The sequence below is a fragment of the Dunckerocampus dactyliophorus genome, chromosome 12, assembly GCF_027744805.1.
Source record: "Dunckerocampus dactyliophorus isolate RoL2022-P2 chromosome 12, RoL_Ddac_1.1, whole genome shotgun sequence".
NCBI lineage: Eukaryota > Metazoa > Chordata > Actinopteri > Syngnathiformes > Syngnathidae > Dunckerocampus > Dunckerocampus dactyliophorus.
In genome coordinates this window covers 1780246-1803305 of record NC_072830.1, presented here as the reverse complement: position 1 = coordinate 1803305, position 23060 = coordinate 1780246, and the positions used below count along the sequence as shown (strand labels likewise).

Here is a 23060-nt window from a genome sequence, read left to right as displayed (position 1 = left end):
AGGCCATCAATTCCAAGTCTGGGGCAATTCAACTGGTGACATGCGGCCCGAATTGGATCTTCGACTAGTGTATTCACAGGATGGCCTTAAAAACAGCAGAGCAGTCTTGTCAGATAATGAGTTAATGCATAAAAACAGCATAACACTGTTTGTAGGGGATCTTTGATTCTTGTATTTGCAGTAGGTCCTTAAAAACAGCGGCATGCTCCTGTCACATAGAGGTGCATGTCTTCCATAGGTTTTTAAAAACAGCAGCACACTCCTGTTAGAGGATTTTGACTAGTATTTATGGAGTGGGTCCTCAAAAAGCAGAGGGCTCCTGTCGTCCATCCATCCATTTTCTATACCGCTTCATCCTCATTAGGGTCGCGGGGGCATGCTGGAGCCTATCCCAGCTGACTTCGGGCGACAGGCGGGGTACACCATGGACTGGTCGCCAGCCAATCGCAGGGCACATATAGACAAACAACCATTCACACTCACAGTCATACCTATGGACAATTTAAAGCCGTATAAATCCAGTAATATAATGCCACAATGTTAATGACATTGCTTTCCGGTGTAGTTATAGTAAATGCATAAAAGTCATGTCGAGCACAGCCGTGAGCACTGGTCCTGACGTAAGCAGCTGACGCATTCTCGCCTTCCTCCATCACCAGCCCCCCAAACACCACCATCTAGAGACCGATGGCACCTTAAGCGCTCACGTCAAAATGGAAATATGTGCTTAGCTCTCACATATTCGACATACTTCGAAGCCAAGGAGGGTCTGGCGGTAAGTGCGAATATTTCCCCTTCTCTTCGGTTACAAATGAGGCGTTTAATTCGCCGCTGTGGCGACGTTGGGTAGCTAGCATTAGCCTAGCCAAGATGGAGGACGGCGATGACAGTGGCTGGTGCCCGTTATTATTACCAGCCAGCTGCGGCGATGGCATCCCAAAAATGGAGCTGACCACCCAGCGAGCTGTGTGGGTTACAGAAGGCTCGTTTGTGTTGCATAACGACTAACAAAAGCCATTATGGTACATCACCATTTTAACATATATTATTTACGGAGGGTATGTTAGCAAATGGCGAAAGTATGTGCGTGATTCGAAGGATTAAAGCCAATAACGGGCAAACATAAATTGACTGTAGTAATGGTTGAAAAATAAATTAATCTTGTGTATATTGTGTCACTTGTGGCAATGCTTTAGTCAGTATTGATTAATATTGTCTCACTTGTACACCGATTAAAGCTCACAGTGACGACCTAAGCCGAAGATCTGGCTCGCAAGCTAGCATGCTAACAACATCCAATCTCTGTTTTTTTATTTACTTTATTTAGGATTGTAAAACGCTCAGATTTGCTCAAATCGAAGCGTTGCAGAGACACAAAGCACATAAAACACCATTAGTAATATATAATATGCTAAGTATGTAAGCAATTAGGTACAAACGGGCAAAAAGGTTAAGAAGAAGACTCATTCAGCGTATCCCATAATGGTGTTTTTTCATTTGCAATTGGTGTTCCCTCGTTTAACACGGGGGTTAGGTTAAAAATATACCAGTGTTATGTGAAATCTTCGTTCTTTATGTATATTTTTTCGTTCATTCTGAATTTTTTCGTTTACACCGAATGTTTTTTTTCATGTATAGCATAAGTTTTTTAATTTGTTTTTTTCTTTTACAGTGCATGTTTTTTCGTTTACAGGATATGTTTTTCGTTTATTATATGTTTTAAGGCTGTAAAACCCCTCACCACACACTTTATACACATTTCTCAAACAGGCATGAACATTTTCTCACATTTCTCTCGTTTAAACACTCAGTTCAAATCTTTGTAGATTAAACAAAAAGTACACTACTGTATTATAGAATGAAACCAAAGATCAAAACCTGTTTTAGGCCAAAACATTTATTTGACAAATAAATATATAAACGTCCCTCCATCCATTTTCTCTTGCTTAATCCAAGGCCGGTTATAAACGTTTTCCTATAAAAAGAAAAATATGATAGCTTTTAGAAATAACAAATTAAATTTTAATGATCAATCTATGAGGTTGGACACATTAGAAATGATTCATAGTGACTCGCGCGCATTTTTAAATTCCCCTGATCGTGCGTCTTCGGCTTCGGTGCAGGTGAAGTACATAGTTATGGGTAGTTGTTGGCTCTCTCTTTTTTTTTTTTTTTCTTCTGGGCCAGAATATTCTTATAATCAGACATGCCCCCTTCCATTATATTTGAGAAGTTTAATGAACGGAACATCAGAGGATCGCATTCTTGTGCAGCTCAAGTTCATTGGCCATTCTCACCATGGTTGCCAAGCGACCAAGTGTTAGTCCATCCTCCTCGTCTTTATAAGCCTTTAGAAAAAACGGAATATGCTCATGTTCCGGTTCCGGTGCTCCTTTTCTAACCTGAAAATTGGGTCATGTATATGCTTATCGGGACATCTGGATCGAAAGGAATACTAATTATTTTTTGTTCTGCTCATATTCTGGTTTGAAAGTAATCTTGTGTCTTTGGCAGGAACTACTTGTAAACATGGCGACACGCAAAACCCCACACTTTTGGAGCGAGAAGGAAACAAGCCACCTCGTTAGTGTGGTGAAAGACAGGAACATCACATCTTTTATTGATGATAGAAAGTACCCCAATAGTGAAATCTATCAAAAGGTGAACGAGAAGTTACGCAAAGCAGAGTTTGTACGAACGCACCTTCAAAAGTGTCCGGGATGTAGCGTGGATATGGATGGCACGGCTCTGGCTTCATTTCCTATTCCTTCACATTCTTGCCTTCCATTAATGATCATTGTCCACCATGCCAGTGTTGTTGTTGTCTTTGGATACAGGAAGAAGCAGAAATGAAGCACATTGCGTCAGGACGTTTTCCGTGTGGGTTTTTTTTGTTTTTTTTCCACATCATGCATGTAATCGGGTTATTCAGAACGCTTCAGAAACCGTAATTTTGACCTTAACCCGAATATTGACTGCACATAAACGTAGTGACAGATCCATTGTTAACACAGGGTTTTATTTTGTTCAATAGTAGGTTTATGTAATGCCAGAATGTGCAAACATGACCAAAGCGTTAAATTGGTAGGCTAGCACCTTGTTTTGCCCTAAGCTAGATCAAAATAAATATGATCCCAAACAATAACAGGAGCAGGTTTACTAATGGTGTCTCTCTGTGTCAGTTCCTCACAACATCCAGTCTCATTGTCTTTTTCTTCCAGCTACTTGGAAAGTGACCATGGGTGGCCACGAGGACGAGGACATGCCCTACGTGGTGGCCAACAAGCAGAAGCACGATGAGGACCTGAAAAACAAACTGAACGACTGGTGCGAGCAGGAGTCGACGGGCAGCAATGCCAAGTGGCTGAAGGAGGGCCAGAATCAGCTGCGCAAAGTCAGCGAGAACCAGCAGGAGCAGGACCACAACTGCAACATCAGCCACAATGGCAACCGGGAGGACTTCCCGGGCCAGGAGGAGGAACGGCAGGGCAACGAGGAGCAGACCAAGTCTCCGAAAATAGCCACGACCCCAGGCCTGAGCCAGGAGGAGGCCAAGAACATCCTCAATGAGCCGCTCGTCATCCACAGCCTGGAGGACAAGGAGAAGGAGAGAGAACAGGAGGAGAAGGGGGAGAAGTCGGAGGAGGATGAGGAGACTCCTGCTGGGGGGGAGGAAGGGGCTCAAGAGGCCCAGAGAGAGGGCGGCGTCACTGGGAGGAACGCATGCCTTCTGTTTGCCAACATGAACGGGACGCCCAGCGATGACGAGTCCAACTGGCCTGCCGTGTGTCAGGACAACACCTCTGACGTTTCGCCCAACGGCAACAGAGGTAAACCCACGTTCCTTGTATGGTACCGTATAGTACTAAGTATATTAACCTAATCAACCTCTCAAGAGTCCTTCTGGGACTCCAGCGCCTTTGAGACAGACACGGACCTCCCCGCCGGCTGGATGAGGGTGCGAGATACGTCGGGCACCTACTACTGGCACATCCCCACTGGCACCACCCAGTGGGAGCCCCCCTCCCCGCTGGGCCAAGTGGGAGACTCCATGTTGTCCTCCACCATGTCCCTGGAGACCACGCCGTGCGACGAGCCTGAGGTAAGAGCTTGAAGATCCTGATGTCAGTATTATTACCGTGGAACCTCCTACTGTATGAATTGAATTAGGGCACTTTTTGGGGAAACATCTTTCTCTCTAAAGGGACTTTGAATGACAGGCATTGCAGTCCTGCATGCATTGTTCCAAAAGAAGGCTCAGCCTCACTAAGAACAACATGCACAGAAAGTTAACTGGTGCTCAGTCCAAAAATGTCATCCTGTGCGTCCTTACTTCTTATGAAAGTTAACACTGTGACAAGCTGTATTGTGGTTTTTCCCATTTTATAGTGCTTGACTTGTTTTGCACTTCTGTGACAATAACAGTGCTACAAATGAAGATGTGCGAGGCACACGTCTGACATAAATCACCATTGCGTTATCGCTTTGTTGTTTATAAGAAGAGTGTTGTCTTTTTCACACTTTTATGACAGTTAAGGTTGTTAAAATCTTAGTCAAAACATTCATTGCCTTTCATATGCTGCCACTGGAACAGACTTCTTCTAATTCCATTGTATTCAATGGGCAACATTTCCAACTGGTAGAGGTCTCACGAGACGATGCACGAGATTGGGTCGACGAGATGAGATTTTAACATTTAAGAAAAGTACAATGAAAAAATATATGTGACAATATATCGCAATCTACTAATGTACTAGTTTAATTTCAACTACGATGCCTTGCCTTGCTCGTCCCGAGGCTACACGCTTCTGCCGTCTTGTGTGTATGCTAATTGCCCCGTCTCCACCCACTGAGACAAAGAAACTGTATGACTGACAAAAGGGCTCACTCCGTTCATGCCGCTGTTTTATGGAACACACGCCAAGGTGCTGAAAGCAATACAGAGAATGAACCCTCTTCATGCCTCTTTGGAGGCGAGAGACGAGGAAAACGGACTCGCATGCACATGGCAATATATTGAGGCCGGCAAAATTGCCAAATTAATGTTCATTTACTGTATTGTGTGATTAATTTAGTTATTGTCGTAGTGCCCACAAGCGTTTTTTTTTTTTTTTTTTTTTTTTTTCCTGAACGAGATATCTTGTCATGTTCTAATCTCACCAGATCTTGTGACATAAACTAGTACTCTTTTTACATTTTACTAGTGGTTAACTTCTTTTCACGCTTGTGTGACAAAATGCACAAAGTGCAGCTGTGTTACCTTTGTTAGTGAAACAGTACTTTATTGTTTTTAGCCATTAAAAGACAGTTAATCATCTTAATGTTAGTTAAAACTAGGGGTGCACGATAATTATCAGACCGATATGAGGAATTATGACGTCAACATTCCGATAACATTAAACAATAGTTCAGATAATGAGGCGAGATTCATTAGGTAGGCAGATTAGTGTGAGCAAATCAAGCGCTCCTTTTCTGTGACGTTTTGCAAACGGCCTGTGGTAACTTCCCCTGAGCTCTCTTGTCAACAAACAAGCCGTGGATTGCTTCACACAGTTTCAGAGGAAGACATTTGGCCAGTAGTGATGTCATGGTACTTGGGAAGGACAAATCTACAGGTACGCTTTGTCAAATCCAAGTTTGAGTTGTTCTTGTCTCCAGGTGTGCACAAAGTACAGCTCAAGCAAAATTTAAAAAATAATAGTATAATATAAAAAGGCCCTCTTATTATCGGCTCTCTGAAGCGGTATCTGTCTTGAGAAGCAGGAAGTTATCGGCATCGGCTTGGGGACAAATATTCTTGAAATCGGAAGAAATTGCCACTGCACACTGACTCCAAATCCTGTTTCAAGTCAGATTCCAGACAAGCCTTTCTGTTTACATGAAACGGCGTGGTTTTGGGTGGCCTGGTTTCCAGAGATGTTCCACAGCATGTTGGACTGCAAATGTTAAATGTCAAATGCTACGTTTTCCAGGAATCCTGGGCTCAGTTCTCCAGTGCTGATGAAGGCGCTGCTGATGGGCCGGCGTGGAAGGTAAAGTCCAAATAGTCATTTAGGAATGGAAGCGGTAGCAATTGCCAATCTTCTTAACTCTCTTAATTGCCAAACATTTCTGATGTTTGTCACATCCTGGTCGTCAGGAGGAAGGAGAGGTTACCTCCGATCAGAGCCTGAGAGAGTTTGAGGGCGCTACGCTACGCTACGCTTCCATCAACCTCAAGTATGTCACGCTGAAGTTATTTATGTACACTGGCTTGTTGTCTCTTGTTGACGTCCTTGTCTGTTCTTCACTTTGTAGCTACAATTGCACCCAGTCTGAAGAGGAAGAGAAACTTGTTCCACTCTGCACTGATTTAGAGAGCAAGGTATTAAAGTGTTTTATGTGGCATGCCTAAATATAAATACATTTGGAGGCCTGTTTTGGTGTACTTGCTGTGTAATCAGCAAAGAGCATTTGTTGACTGCCTGCTGGTGCACTCGTAGTGTTTTGCAGTGCGTTCTCTGGGCTGGGTGGAGATGTCCGAGGAGGACATGGCACTGGGCAAGAGCAGCGTGGCGGTCAATAACTGCATCAGGCAACTCTCCTACCACAAACACAACCTGCACGACACTGCTGGAATTTGGGGAGAGGTGCGACCATCCAATAATCTCCGGTTATGTTTACTGCTGAATGTTGTGTGCTAATCCGTGACTGTGTGTGTGTTCTCCTGCAGGGTAAGGACATGCTGATGGTGCTGGAGAATGACACAATGAACTTGATCGATCCATTGGGCCAGACGCTGCTGCACACGCAGCCCATTGGCAGCATCCGTGTGTGGGGCGTCGGCAGAGACAACGGCAGGTGTGTTTCCTAACAATCAAGGCACAGTTGACCAACCTCATCACTGTTTGAACCTTAACCCTTGATTTGACAGCAGTTATATCATTGGTTCATTGGTTACATTGGTTCTCAACAATGTAACAGTTTATTTATTTGCATTTTAACTGTAAAAGGGTCTTTTAGCAACCTTTTTGTTTGTCCTCCAGCTTTTGCTTTGGAATTGTAGCGTTAGTGTACGCTGAGGCCCTCTTGTGGACTTGTTGTGATACTACATGTATATGAACTGCTGCTTGTCTTTTCCTCACGTTGTTCTAACACTCGTTTTCTTTCATGCTGCTTTTTCCAACATGAACAGGGAAAGGTATACTCCAATATATTTTTCTCTTTGTGAAGTTTGTCATGTTCCTGTGTGTCTTGTATTCATATATATATATATATATATATATATATATATATATATATATATATATATATATATATATATATATATATTTCGTCCCAGACCCGACCGCGATAAGTCCATTTCCACGAAATAGGATGCAATATTAATAAATTGAATATTTTTGTAGTTAGAGCAGAGAAAACCTATTTATGACCTCCAAAAATGTTTTTAACATTAGAGCCCTGTAAACATGAAATAACACCCCTATAGTCACCTTTTTACTTGTATTACCTAATATAGTAGCCATGATAAGCAATAATAATTCACCATTAGCATTGGGATAGTTCCTTGTTGTAGCATCTCGTAACGTAACCCTAATGTAATGGCATTAAAAAACATGTACATCAGCCCTCTCACCCATCCTCACTATGACTTTATTGATGCATTCATGCCAGTCTAACATGAATCTGGCATACGCAGAGTCCGACACTACTGCTAGCTTTGTTTACATCACATTTCGCCACGCTTATGCGCGGGCTACGGGATCTCTGAAGTACAACGGCTTCCGCTTTAGGCATAGCACTATACCGAGCTAACTAGTTAGCCTCCAGTTTATTTATGCTAAACGTAAGGATGGGTTGGAATCTGAATTGGGAAGGAGGACAAAATAAGCAGCCAAAAACGTATGTTCGAACCGCAACATTGTGAGGGACTGTGCAGTTGCACTGACGGGCGCACACACATGCTAACAATGCTTTCTCTCCTGCAGAGACTTTGCCTATGTCGCCCGAGACAACCTGACGCAGGTCCTGAAGTGTCACGTGTTCCGCTGTGACTCGCCGGCTAAGAACATCGCCACCACTTTGCACGAGATGTGCTCCAAGGTCAAGCTCGTGATGCTGTCAGTGCATCCTGAACACACCACATGAAATCAAAACCAAAACCTCTTTATTTCCCGAATAATAGATAATGATGGAAAGAAAAGCATCCAGGCCGGGCGTTAGTCACCTGAATTCTGACACTGGCAAACCCTTGGGCATCCCTGAAGGTAAACAAAGTTTCTTTTCAGAGTTTGTTTGTTGTTTGAATGAAACTGACCTCTTAATGCCTTGCTATTTCCCACCAGAGTTTCCAGCTCCAAAAAATGAACTTTTCCAGCGCTTCCATGTTTATTACCTTGGTAGTGAGCCTGTGGCAAAGCCTGTGGGTAAGAAAACACTCGCGTTATGTCTTGGATTTGAGATTTGTATTGGTCTCATCATTACGATCAATCCTTGGCCTTCTGAATATATTCTACAACGGTTCTCAGGTATGGATGTGATCAATGATGCTCTGGAGGTTGCCGTGGAGGGCAAAGAAAAAAACGACTGGACTCCCGTTTCTGTGAATGTGGCGCCCGCCACGCTCACAATACTTTCAAAACAGGTAACACTCCAGAGGATGCACTTATTCTTTATTTCAGGGGTGCTCACACTTTTTCAACCTGCGAGCTACTTTTAAAATGACCAAGTCCCAAAGAACTACCTCCTACTATAAATACAGAACATATGTACGGTATTTAGGGTTTGGATAAATGAGTATTTATGTACATTGTACATGTACACTACTGGTCAGTCGTTTTAGAACACTCCAATTTCTCCATTTTGAAGTGTTAAGATGTTCTGTCTCTCTTCTGTTGTTAATTCCCTTTGCCCTCGCCATTGTTGTAGCAACAAATCACTTCCTCCAGTACAATGATGTTCACGAGAGCATAGTACCGCAATGTCTTCCCAACACTGTTTTTATGCAGACAGAGGAGGCAGTTAGCCTGTAAGAATGTTTCACTAACTGCCAAGGCTTGATCCACCTCCATTTCTGCACAACAGCTTTAAATTGTTGACCCATTTTGTGGTCCCTGAAATGCACATTATTTTTCGCTGGTGGGTAACCTTATCTTTTTTTTTTAACCTCTGTGTGTTGTTTGAGACATGATGTTCACCATTGCCGCAGGGCAGCAAGAGCAAATCGGGAGGGGAGCTTAATGTCAGCTGACGGACGTCGTATGACATCTACAAAGTGACGTTTATGCGATCGACCGGTAGCTTGTGATCGATGTAATGGGCACCCCTGCTTTATTTATTTGATAAACAATAACACACATATAATTTAACACCCAGACAGAAGAGGTGCTGTCGGAGTGCAGGGTCCGCTTCTTGTCCTTCATGGGCGTGGGCAAGGACGTGCGCACTTTCGCCTTCATCATGGCCAACGGTCCCAGAGAGTTCACCTGTCACAAGTTCTGGTGCGAGCCCAACGCAGCCAGCCTGAGTGAAGCTGTGCAGGCCGCATGCATGGTGAGACTCTGGCTTTTACTCTAGAATCTGCTGTAATCTTCAGGAATAGTTTTAAATAGTTTAAACGGCAATATACCTCATCACCACCAGGTGGAGCAACTACATTCCAATGGTGCTTTTCATTCATTCATTGTGTTGTAATGCATGAGTGTAAGTAGACTGTATGGTGGCATACAAAGCATTCATCTTTATTTATGTGATCTACGTTTCTTGTTTTTTCAAGCTCCGCTACCAGAAATGTCTTGACGCCCGTCCTCCCAGCCTGGCCTCCTGCCTTCCCACCCCTCCCGCCGACTCGGTGGCTCGTCGGGTCAGGAAGGGTGTGCAGAGTCTGCTGGGCAGCTTCAAGAGCTACAGGTCGGGCTCTCAGTCCCCCTGAGGCCACACCCCATGAAGGTCCACGCAGACATCTCCAAGTCACTCACGTCCTCTCTCTCCTCCTCCCGTTACACCCACTCGTCCTGTCGTGTCATGGAATATCTTGCAGGGGGGATAATGTGCGACCCACCCACTCCACCTTTTTTTTTTTTTTTTATTTTTTTGTCTGCATTGTTTTTTAACCCCCCTCTCTTAATAGATGGAATTCCAGCATCCTTTTTTTCTTTGCCTGGATTCTTTTGATGTGGTTCTTAACTATTTTTGTGTTTTAACAGAAACAATGCGTAGAATGTTGGAATGTAAAATACTTTACATGCTAGAATGATGACACTAACACCCCCCACCCTTCCACCAAGAAGTACACTTTAGCTCGCTGTGGTACACTGCGTAGGGTGATAAGACACTAACAACCACCATTTCATGTTCTTTATGACGAGGACACGAGCTTTGTTTACGCAGATGTCGTCCTCCCATTCCGTTCCATTCGACCAATCCGTGTATTGCAACATCTTCAGCGCCACCCTTTTAGGTGGCGTCCTGAAAGTCTGCTGCAAGGTGGTGGAGTACAGATCTATCATGCTCGCCTTTATCACTTTTGACAAACTCTGTGAAACTAAATCATATTAGCTACCAAAGCGACTGCAAATGTACCGATTGGTGGAAACATGCGTAACACCTTAAAGCTGGCCATACGCTGCAGCTCAAAAAGTAAATCGACGGAATTGAAATTGCAATAGACGTAGTTAGTGGAGTATTGTAGTTTCACTATTTAGTCGGCAAAGTTGTGCAGAGAGCCTACTCTTCACTGCACCTGCACAAGGCATAGCTAAAATCAAGCTATGAACAGGTTGGTTGTGCTTTTGTCTCTTTTTGTTGTTAGCATTAGCATTGCCAGTCAACAGACAGCCGCCTTTTAAAGCTGCATGGCGCGGGGGAAGAATGATCTGCTCATTGTATCAGTGGAGCAGGGCAGTGATAGTAATCTGCCACTGAAACAGGAGATGACGCTGTGAATCTACAGGATAAAAGTGCAACTACAGCAATAGTTGTCTCTTTGAATGTTCTAAACTCCTGTTCTCATGACACAGTGGATGTAGCTCAACTTCCCATAGGCGACGTCATGTTTCCTTCTTTAGTCGGTTTGCTCAACAGCGCCTCTGCTGGTTGCTACCAAGTAGTACACTCCCTCAATTTCCAATGAAAAACCACCCTTCTGCAGTGTATGCTCAGCTTTAGGGTGTAGCATTGGTAGTGTGCCACGTAACCATATACTACCCTCCTTCACGCCATCTCACACACACTCTCTCAAGACAATGTATAATAGTCTTCTTCCAAAGAGTCGTCGGTCACATGGTGCGTTGGTTCTCATCGTTCATTCTGCATGAACATTTGCAAGTTCAGTGCTCGTGTGCAATAATCACATGTCATTAATGAGAGAGCGCCAATAGCCATGTTGAGAATGGTCATGTAGTGCTAGAAATGTAATCAGTAATAAAAACAAACTCTGGGTTCTAAACGCGCACACACACACACACACACACCCACCCACCCATCTGCTCAGTAGTACTGTAGGATGCATGTTTAGTGTGAGGCACCGTCATTGTATCCTGTACCTTCTCTGTCTTTCTGTGTGTGTGTGATTGCGTGCACGTGTGTGTGTATGTGTGTGTGTGTGTGTGTGTGTGGTCAGAGGGGGCGGGGCCTCGCATGTCACTTTTAGTCGTCGGTGTTTCTAATCCTAAAATAGCAGTAGAATGTTTAGACAGAATAACCGCAAGAGCAGGTTTTGTTGTACATAAGATGATTCTCTGGTCTTTTACTTTCCGCACACTAAAATGTACACCTTTTTTCCACACAATTTAGTTTTATAAAGAACAAATGACCTATCCTGATCTTCACGTGTATGTCTGTAAGCTACGCTGTATGTAGCACACTAGTAGTAGTTGACGCTAACGTAAAAAAAAAAAGAAAAAAAGAGGCAGTTTGTAAGACTTGTGGTCATGTTGGACACGCAAATAAGATCAATGCAACACTAATGCAGACGCTACAACAATATTATGTTTATGGCTCGTGGAGCACCGCAATGACCACTTCAACTCCTACCGGCTGCTTCTTGACTCGTGTCTACTGTATAAATATATGAGAAACACTAACGCACCATTAGACAACTCATGTTTGTGCCGTTTGCTCCCGCGATACGTTTTGCTGTGTCACAGCCTGAACATCGCTAGTCCAGTTAATTTATTTTCCCGTCATGTAAATTAGGTGTATAAAATAAATAAAATTGGATGTATATAAAAAGTCACCGCACAATAAATGTGAACATATCATCAGAGCTGTCTTTTTTGTTTTTGTTGTTTTTGTTGTATATTAAGCTGAAGTCAAATGTTTGGGTCACAAAACAAAAATCAAAGTGGAACCAACAATGATGAACGCTGCTATGGTTGTACAGTTTGGGATTTGAGGAAAAAATGTCTCTAAAGTTGCACATTTGGAACCAACGGAATGCATTTGACACTTGTGGGACACTAGGGGGGTGTTCTGCCAAACTGGCTCAACTAACCCAGGCTCTGTGCTCAAGATGCCGCGCAACAAAACCCAAGTTCCCCAAACAGAATTAAATGGTACTGCAACGCAGGTTCTCAACTCATTTAGTCAAGTCCAGTTTTCGCTTAATAAATGATGACGCCACAGTGAAAGAGTGGCGCTCTCATAGCCGATTTTAAGATGAAAGCCTGGACATAACCTGGTCCCCACCAGGTTATGAGTTTTGCCTAAGTTACCATGGTAACACAGCTGCTTAAATTAAAGGAGAGCTACCTTCGCTGAACATGCAAGTCCGGCTCGCCAACCCACTAAACTCGCTTCGCAGAATACCCACCAATTTGGAGATGGCGCCACATTTGAGAACCTACGGATTCCGCGAGGGGACATGGAGGGTAAAAGAATGAAATGAAGCATTCCCTGATGATATTCATCCATAAGCGAGGTGAACATGCTAGATATGCTCACTTGTTGAGTCGAGCACACGCTCCACCCTGGCACGCCAGCGGTCCTCCCTCACTCTGTTGGCGCCAACAGTGTTTCTTTGAGCAGGCATAATCCTTTTGGAACTCCTCATAACGCTCCATAATAATTACTTGCTCATCTTGTGTCAAATACACTGACTGGGATCGCTTCACTTTCATGTGCACACGCACTGAGCACAAAGCCGAAAACCGGACTTGACAAAGCAAGCTGATGACCACCGTCGAACCACCGCTTAATTCTGTTTGAGGAGTTGCATCTTTAGTACGAAGCCTGGGTTGGTGGAGCCACTTTAGCAGAATACCCCCTAAAAATGCTATGATCTAAACAAAGGTTTTGGGTAAGTTTGACCCTGGAACGGATTCATCAGTACAGTAGAACCTCAACATTACATCCCTCACAATAAGTTGGATGAAAACCAACTAAGAAATCATTTAATTAATCCCATTCATCCGTTCCAGATACACAAAAAACATTTCATTTAGAAAGCAAAGCAAAATACAGTCGTCCCTCATTTATCACGACTAATTTACAGCACATTGCGCAACATTAATGCACAGGCCAGGGCACGTAGCAATCTAACAAGCTAACTAGTTAGCCTGCCATTTATTTGTTCTAAACATAAAGTGTTTGAAACAGAGTGAGAAAAAAGGACAAAGTGACGTACCACTTCCACACGGAATGGGAAGAGAACTTTATTGTTCACTATCATGTCAGACGTGCCATGGCTGACTACATGCAGTGTGAAGGTAATCTAATGTCATGTCATGCCTCATCAAGGTAATGTTACTGACGCCTAACGACCAGAATACTACATATGACTTGTCGTTCAATATTTTTGGACTAATAATAGGCCAGTCAACCTTGAAACAGCAATTGTTTCTTAATTTTGGAGAAGAAACAATATAGAAGGAGGGAGTGATGCTCCCACCTTAATGTAGCAAAGGATGACTGTGTATATAAATTACCAATGAAAGGGATTAGGAGCATTTAACATCACTTTTACCTTTAATGAAGACTAGCAAAGACGGGGCGAGGGAGGGGACGAAATAACCAGGCGGACACTGTTTGATTGTAGTCAGTTGCAAACAGGACTGTTAGAGGTGGGCCGGCTCACTTTCCTATCATGTCCTATCATGTCTGTCCTATCGTGTCCTATCATGTCTCCCTTAAACTGTCTCCCTTGCAACCATTGTTAACCATTTAACTTACTTAGTGTACAATCTAATTGTAGCAAACGCGATCTTCTTTTTTGGATTCAATCGTGTTTCTCTCCTCTTATCAAAATTGAAGCACGTGCAACCAGTAGTGGAGCTGGGGGGCAGGGTCACTCTCCCGCCACCCCAGTGGCCACCCCCACGATTTTGACAAACGCGGCTCTGTGGTGCCGAACATTAGTTCAACCTAACCGCCGTTTCCGCTTTCGGTGTGGAGGAGCTCACTGATCTGTTTTATATATCTGGATACACCATTGGTCAATGACTTGTGAAGCCACGCGGCCGCCATATTACCACTCGCAAGAAACACTTCTCGGACAATGACTTATGTGAGAACTTGCGAGTTAAGTGTGTTGTTCGTTTGTTACCCACTCACACTAAATGGTGTGCTTGAGCTTAGTCATAAGGACTCGGGTATGATCATTTTTTAAAATTCTGTCGATATCATACCATACCTCAGTCATAACGGCTTTACATAGGGGGCAGCGGGGGATATGGAAACAAACAACCGCCACTAGACTACTAAATCATTTGCGGTTGCTTGCAAATATAACAAAATACGTTTTTTATTTTGTTTACCCGAATTTAAAATGAACTCCCATATGGAGACAATGTTTATATATTATTACATATTATATCACATATTATCCCTGTGGTTTTTGTTCCAATATATTTCTATATCAGAAAAAAGGTTATTTCTATTTCATAACACAAACAAAAAAAATCATCAAAATGTGAAATGATTTTAAAACTTGTCTCTTTGATGATTCATATGTTGTACAGACGAGAGCATAGTGAATTGTATGAAAGTAAGAATAAAAAGTAAGGGATCATGACCATGGATTTTAGTGGAAAAAAGGGATGGGATATGCAGTTCAAATGAAAATCTCTTTCTAGAGGAGTAAAACTATCATTGCTATAGGGGAGTGCTGAGCCAGGGTGCACAGTAGAATTTTGTCCCAAAGGCAATGAGAATTGGAAGGGGAAAAAGTACATTTAATATAGCCAAAAGATAGAGAATAACGTATCAAATGGTTTTTAAGGGACGAAGGTTGCGTTACTTGAAGGAATGGGAGAATCTCCCCGCTTTTTTACTTAAAATATAGATGTTCTGTCTCTTCATCTGCTTTGTACACTATGTACGCTGTGCCAATGTAGTCTGCTACGTACGAGATGTGAGTGCTAAGATGGCCTCTCTGTGGCTTCAGCTGCTTGCACGGGCGGGTGCGACGTATGGTCTATTCAGATTTATAATACAGATCAGTGGGAGGACCTGTCAATTAAAGCGATTCTTGCACGAACTGCTAGCGGTAGGTAAGTTTTCCATTATTACTTTGGTGGGTTCCTGGCTAGTTTACTCACTATTCTGAAGCGTGATTAAGCACATAAATCTGTTAATAAAGGAAGCTTTCTGTAGCAGAAGTTCGGAGTTAAAACAGGAATGCTGATCGGCATCCACTTCCGTATTATGCCCCGTGCGGGTTTGACCGCCATGATGGTGAGCAGAATCCAGAAACCGTGCGTTGCTCAGCTATTAATTGCTTAAATAGACAGTCCAAAAGCAGCGGCGGAGCTACGGGGTGGCTAGTGGTGGTCGTGGCCACCCCTGGTCACTCTCCAGCCACCCCAGTGGCCATCTAGACAGTTCAGGTATCAACTTATTGCCACTGCTATGTGAGTAATGGTCTCGCCTCGGCCACCCCAATGAAACATTTCTGCAGCATTTTTGCTGCAGAAATGTTCCTCTAACACACAGAAAAACTGCACTTGAACGTCTCATCGCACAGCAGTGCTTGAAAGGAGGAAGGAAGGAGACAGACACAGAGTTGTTCATCGTTTTGTGTGTGATCTATGAAGAAATACACCACACACACATAATAAAGATGGCTGAATGATTCCCTGGGCAGAATGCTTCTGTAGTGTCCCAACTCTAAAAGAAGCACAATCCATTCTTCAGAGTGAATGCTTTGCTACTTTTTTAGGTGCAGTTTGGCAGTGCCGTCACCGAGATGGCGTACGAAAACTTGTTGGTGGTCAAACAGCTTCCTGGAAAAGATGTTGTTAAATCTTAGAGGGTCCACTGTGTTGCCCTTTCTAACACACAAAAACATTTAAGTGTGTGTTGTGGAGACAAAAGAGCAAATAAAAAAAGAGCACAAATTTAAAGGGAATTTTCAAGATCTAATAGTCCACGTTTGAGCCACAAGGGGCAGCTTTGCTTGATCTTTTAGCTCAAATCAGGGCTGTACGCTTTGTTAGAAATACAGTCTTCCCTCGTTCATCACGCGGGATACAGTAGGTTCCCAAAATAGCCCACAATGATTCAATGTGTTTTAAGGCTGTACACACTTTTCTCAGACAGGCTTGAACATTTTCTCACTTTTCTCTCTTGTTTAAACACTCAAAGAAGTTCAAACCTTTTGTTAGAATTTTAATGATCAACCTACGAGGTTGGACACAGGAAATAATGAAGAGACTCACTCGTATTTCACTCGTCCGACCGTTGCCTCGTTGTCCTGGCGCTGCTCCGCTGAAGCGTTTTTGTATCCTTGTGAAAACATGCTGCTCCTGTCGTCGTGTTTTCCTCCTCCAACTGATTCATTCATTCCGTAACGGCGCCCTACCGCCGCGTAACGTCTACCTCCCTTCAGCGTGTCCACAAGTCCAACTTTTTGTGCGATGCTTAGCGTCTCCCTCTGCCTTTTGGCCGCAGAACGTTTCGCCGACATCGTGGGTTTTGTCGGGGAGAAAACGTGCAAATACACTCTGCAAGTTTGTCTGTTTGCTAGCGATCAGACAACAGGAAGCACGGCCGTTGGGCACGAAGGAGATTGATTCAGGACGCAGAAGACAACGGGCGGGTTCTCCCCTGGTGAACCGCGATGGAGCGAGGGAACACTAATAGAAATCATCTTAAAGGAATGTTGACAAATCTCACAACCGTGCTTGTCTTATTTGCCTTTTTGGAAACTTTTATTGTGCAATTTTGATCTACAAATGACTGTTAGACAGATTTAGCAGCAGGAAGTCCCTTCACCCACGGCCGGTGTTCCCAGGCTGGCATTATAAAAGGTGTTTTTATTGGTTTAGCGACACGGAGGGGAATGTCATTCTGGTGAAAAAGTCGTAACTGTCAAAGTGGACTGATGACGGTGATGGTATTAATATATGTGCAAATCTGTGTCGCAACGCCGTCTTCTTGGGGGTGTTTTCAAGGGGGGTGAAAAAGACATATTTGCCACGAATGGACTGACTGATGAGTTCTGGCCGTGTGATTCTCCTGTGGTTCTTTTCCAGCGGGCGTGTTTGGACGGAGCCCACCGGCGGCAGACACATTTTTCATTTTCTGTCAGCGGCTTTATCTTTTATTCCCAGCGCTTTCATTAAAATGGAAAAGAGGAGACGTAACCCGCCACCCTCCGTCCCTCCTGCATCCACGTTAAACTGCTCTCATCATTTCCCGTCTCTGCATTATAACCGGACCTGTGCAAAATACCCCCCCCCCTCGCCTGTTCACACCATCAGTGCTGCCCTCAGCCGGCGGGTTCAAAAGGGAGGGCAGCTCTTTGTTTCCTGAAAAAGATGAAAGCGTGTGGAGTGGAAGGCGCGGCACTAATAACGGGCTCTCACGTGAATTATCTGGTCCGCACGGCTCAGCGGGATCTCGGAGCGCTTTTGCACCACATCAAGGTTCCCACCGCCTGCGCAGGCCGGCTTCTGAAGAGCGAAGCCCCGGCAACGCCTCGTGTTGCATGACTGATTGACTTTTTCTGGATAAAAACCTTATCAGCATTCTGTTCGCCGCTCCAGCTTTCACCACCGGCTGCGAGTTTTCATGCTGCTTTGTTGCAACGCCACAAACCGCATGAACTTGTTGGTCGAGAAAAACCCTTGAATTGAAGCAAAACAGTCAGGAAAATACGCACAAAAATGGCAAAAGTCGCTTTTATGAACTCATTCCATACCAAAGATGTACTTTTATAAACCCGAACACTGCAAACAACGTATCTGTACGTCTTCTAGGTTGTTTTGTTTTGCGCGAGAGGCAAAAAACGGCGATGATGCAACTCCACACTAATGGGTTTCACTTCAGAGCAGTTTTGAGCCATAAAAGCAGCCACAAGGTGGCAGAGGTGCATTTGGGAAGAAAAACACACATGACAGGGAGGAGGAAGTGAGCGAGCGTGGAGGAGTGTAGCGAACAGAAGGTGACGCATTGTGGGGAAATTTTAACACATGCACACGCACTCACGTGCACACACACAGACTCCAGTTCCAAATGTGAAAATTGTAACTAGTTGATGGTGTTATATTTGCAAATAAAGTGTAATTTTGATGTAAAAACAAGCCTTTTTTGTCTTGTGTAGTTGGTATAGTTGTTTACATATTTGAGCTTTGACAAAAGCAAAACATATTTGTGTCAAAGTGAAAGTTATGCTTGAAATGTATCTTTTCACAAAAATCAGTTTTTCCTCCCTGTTTTAGTCTGGAACTGATATTTTCCTGAAACTTACCAGTGTTCTACTGCTGTTTTCTAAAGAACGGAAAAAGGTAGAAACAAACCTTTTTTTCCTGATGAAAGACGGGCGTCTAATCGTTCTTTATATTCTCTGTGTGCCCTGAAAAATCAGTCAAAATGGCCGCTACTGAAGGGGTTGTCTTTTGAAAGCTGTCTGGGATTGAATTAGTTTTGTATTTTTTATTTTAGCTTGTTTATGCAGTAGTTAGCATCTTCTTCCACTTGTGTGACCGTTCTGAATTGTAAAAAGCATGACTTGCCTATGCCACAACTTAAACACCGTCTTTTCCAGTGAGTCGTTTATTTTTTTTGTAGTTTTAACTTCTTTTTACACTTGCATGACTGTTAAAAAACTAAAAAAAACACTTGTTGTGCGTCCCGAGAGGTCAGACCTTTCCTTTGTGGGTGTCAGTCATCATTTGGTCAGGATGTTGCCGTGGAGAAAGTGATGGTAAGCCTAATTATTCCCACAGCCTGATTATGCATGTGGCATTTGTGTTAATGGAGATTTATTTGCAGTAATGAAAGTGTAGTCTTGTGGAACATTGCTTTCTCCCCCCACGTCGGTGGTGGAGGTGGTGGTGGAGGTGCACCGTTCCATCTAATCAGCCAACACGGTTCACATAAAAGAGCAAGGCTCCATCTTAAGCCCGGTATCAGCATCTGCGCGGCATGATGGGAATCCCACTCTTCTCATCGATGCGTAGGATCTTCTCCTGCAGCATCATCAGGACGCAACGCGTACGTGCAGCAGACATGCTTTCACTGCTACGGAGGCAACGACGTACTTGTTCATGAATATATATTCATAACAAAAATGTGTAAACATGATGGCGTGCTTTCCACACCCCCGGCCGTTCATTTAAGGATTAAGGACTAATCCCAAAAATGTTCTATAATTCATTGTGTTGTGGTTGCCTTGCCCGCGGCACCCCAGTGGCTCGCTGGGTAATCATTTTGTTGTCAGCTTGCTGTCTGGTTTCATTGCAGCGTCGCTACAGAATAGTAACTGGCTAGCCGTGAATCCTCCAACGTCGCATTGAAATCATCGAAACAAGACAGCATCAGTGCAAATGCAAACCAGTAACCAGCAGCTGTGAGCTGAGATGCTCCCAATGTCCAGGCGGTGTCATCAATACAATGCTCGCTCGCTCCTCGCGGGGGACGGCTTCCGAAAAAAGCCCGCAATAAGTGAAACCCACCAAGTAGCCAACGTTATTTGTTTCCAATGATGATATGTTTTCCGGCTGTAAAAGCCCTCACCATGCGCTTGATACACTTTTTTTCAGACAGACGCCAGCATTTGATCACTGCTCCTCGTCGTCCTCCATGAACCGATGATTCGTTTACAGTATTCCGTAGTGGCGCCCTACAGCTAGCAAACAGCCGTTTGCAGTCGTTAATGCAATAACAGACCCATTCAACAGAGCACCGATAGATGGCTGCGATACACCACAAGGACGCAGAACCCTACGCGTTCTTACGCTGTAAAAAAGAACATGCAAAATGCACTTTGAAAATCTGCGATGGAGCGAGGGAACACCGCACAGAAGCAAAACGAGGGAACATAATTTAAATCAGCTAACAGAATGATGTCAGACAGTGTTTGGCAGTGAAAGGAATAAACGGTAAATGAAATACACTCATTTGCATTAAAATGAATTGAATTTAATGTATATTTTAACCACCTGCCATAGACTGTCATCTTACGATTGTTACCAGTGTTTAACATGAACAACAATATCTCAACCGATTTCTAAAATAATTATATACCACAAATTCCGGTGTATAAGCCGATACTTTCTCCTCAAACTTTGAAGCCTGCGGCTAAAAACTACATTTCCCACGGTGCCTGCTGAGGTCACGTTCTAATCTCTTGGCATCTCCTATACTTCACAACTACTACTAATATACTAATACATGGGTATATACTAATATGTCATACGCTTTTACTAAGATAGTTAAGGCCATTTGTTTGAGATCAGCGGCATAGAAGACGGATGGATGGATGGATGAATGGATGGATGGATGGATGGATGGGTGGGTGGATGGATGGATGGATGGATGGCGAAAGAAACGTGGCTGCTTCACGTAGGACTACTGCCATTGGAGGACACAGCTCACCGACGTTTTGACGGAAATGGGACGCTGTTCAATTCCGACACGGATTCACCAAGCGTTGGCTTGTTCAGGCACTTCATAGGGAACGTGAGCCGGGATTAGACCGTCGTGAGACGGGTTAGTTTCACCCTACTGATGATGCGTTCTGTTGCATTAAAACGAAATATCCCAAATGTTGGACGTGTTTCTGTATTTCTGAGGTGTAACGCTTGAGTGTTAAGTTGCTGTGTGATGAGTTTAATGTTGTTTGTAAGACGACACCGTCTGTTATTATGTCTGTTATTAACACTGTTATTATGAGTCATGACCTCCTGCAATTTCCGATGCGTTGACAAGCTTATGGTGAGTTTATTAATAGCTCATGATTGGCTCCTGTCAAATTAAGAGCTGACTGGTCCTCACCCTCTCATGAGCGTTACAACATGCAATTTATGTTCAGCTTATACACTGGAAATTACAGAGTTATTATGACTAATTACCAGATTATGACTAATTACCGATAAAAATAAAATTACAAACATCCATACTTAAAAAAATTATATATATATATATATATATATATAATTTTTTAAAGTATGGATGTTTGTAATTTTATAATATGTAATAATTACAATTATGATTTATTATATAATTATAATAATTGTTATATATTATGGTTAGTGCAAAGTATGTTACATTTTATTGCTTGATTTTAAATAGTTTTTTATGAAGCCTTTCCAGGCTGTAAAGTTGATATTAAATAGAAAATAAAACATGTAAAAAGCGTGCTCCATGTTCGAAGATGCACGTTAAATATTCATCCACTCGTTGATTGGTCGAAAGTTGAGCATTTATTCAAAATGCAGCAATAATGAAATCAGTTTTTTCAAATGAATGTCCCATCGATCTCTATTCTCTCTCTTCTCTTCAAAGACGGAGTGAAAAGGAAATGCCTGGAAGCCAAAAGGCATCAGCATGAGTATCAGTGACATGTCCCTTTGTTCCAAGATCAACGTTCTCCTCCGCTGCACCTCGGCCACCTCCGCTCAGTCATTCCTATTTCACCACACGTCAACGTCCATAAGCCAGACATCGCAGCGCTCGTCCCCGCAGACTCTTTCATGGCTGAACTCCAGCTGACAGACGGAAAGCGATCGATATTCAACGCCACGCTCGCTGGGCGGAATCGTCTGGCGCTTCACCGACAGACTCGCTTTTCCTGTCGGTGTCGTGGCGCCGTGTCCCGATACTTTTGGCCCACATTGTGCATCCGTTACACCCTCTCTCCACTTTCCAAGCGTCATTTGTTCGTCCTTGGCTTGACGTTAGACCACTTTTAGGCGGTTAACCTGACTGGAGCACCGATACAGAGGAGGTATTGGGCGCCCTGATGGCTGCGGAGGTGCGCTGCAGCAAATGACGTTGTTGTTAGGCAGTCGCGGCGCTCTGACAGAAGCCGTGATTACAACTCGGCTGTCTTCAGACCGAGGCCTGCGCACAACCACAGTGAAGACTGAAGCTGAGTGTTATTCACCGCCTTTTACCCGACACTACTGACATGATTGGCCCCTTTTACGCACGCCTCTTCTACCCCTTCAGGAGACGTTGCAGCCTATCATGCACTGTCATTATCTGCTAAACCTAACACCGCCCGGCCCTACCAGATTCACAACGTTTTTTTGGTGTAAAAACAAATCCAGATTTTGGTAATGTGACTTGGAGATGTCCTGTTTGGAGGCAAAGCAGCATATCATGCACAGTCATCATCTGAAACAGAAATCCCTCATTCATTGCAGTTAATTGGTTCCAGACCCGACCAGGAGTATGGAAAACGTGCTTGTGACCTTCTAAATTTGGGTTTTTAACATTAGAGCCTTTACATTAATGTTACCCAACATAGTTGATAAAATCAGAGAAAATAAGCCCTTTAAGACGCAGCTAATGTGTTCCTTGTGGAGGACAGGAGGTGAGTCGGGGGTTCAGAGTTGAGTTTTATCTTGATCGCAGTCGCAACAGTAGTTATTATTATTATTATTATTATTATTATTATTATTATTATTATTGTGCTTATTGTCAGATCATTTTAACCTGCTGTTGTTCAAGGGATGAAGTCTGGTGCTTGTCTCACCAAACAATTACTGACACCTATTGACCAGTGTAGAATACTATGTTTCATTCACAGCGCCTTTGAATGCGTCTTCTGAATGGCTTATATTTGTATTTTATTTCATTTAGCCACTTTATGCTTGAAAATGCTTAATTTGAGCAAAAAAATCCGTACAATT

The 23060-nt window shown here is 43.4% G+C and overlaps 1 protein-coding gene across 1 annotated transcript; it reads left to right on the top strand.

Annotated features, from left to right (window-relative positions):
- Positions 1–615: 615 nt before the first annotated feature.
- apbb1 (amyloid beta (A4) precursor protein-binding, family B, member 1 (Fe65)) lies at positions 616–12247 on the top strand. Its single transcript, XM_054795018.1, has 14 exons — positions 616–775; positions 3222–3830; positions 3897–4102; positions 5973–6032; positions 6140–6219; positions 6298–6364; positions 6483–6629; positions 6713–6840; positions 7971–8085; positions 8168–8249; positions 8328–8408; positions 8511–8626; positions 9358–9534; positions 9758–12247. Exons 2-14 carry the CDS (start codon positions 3239–3241, stop codon positions 9911–9913), a joined length of 2007 nt encoding a protein of 668 aa, XP_054650993.1. The 5' UTR covers positions 616–775; positions 3222–3238; the 3' UTR covers positions 9914–12247.
- The last annotated feature ends 10813 nt before the right edge of the window (positions 12248–23060 follow it).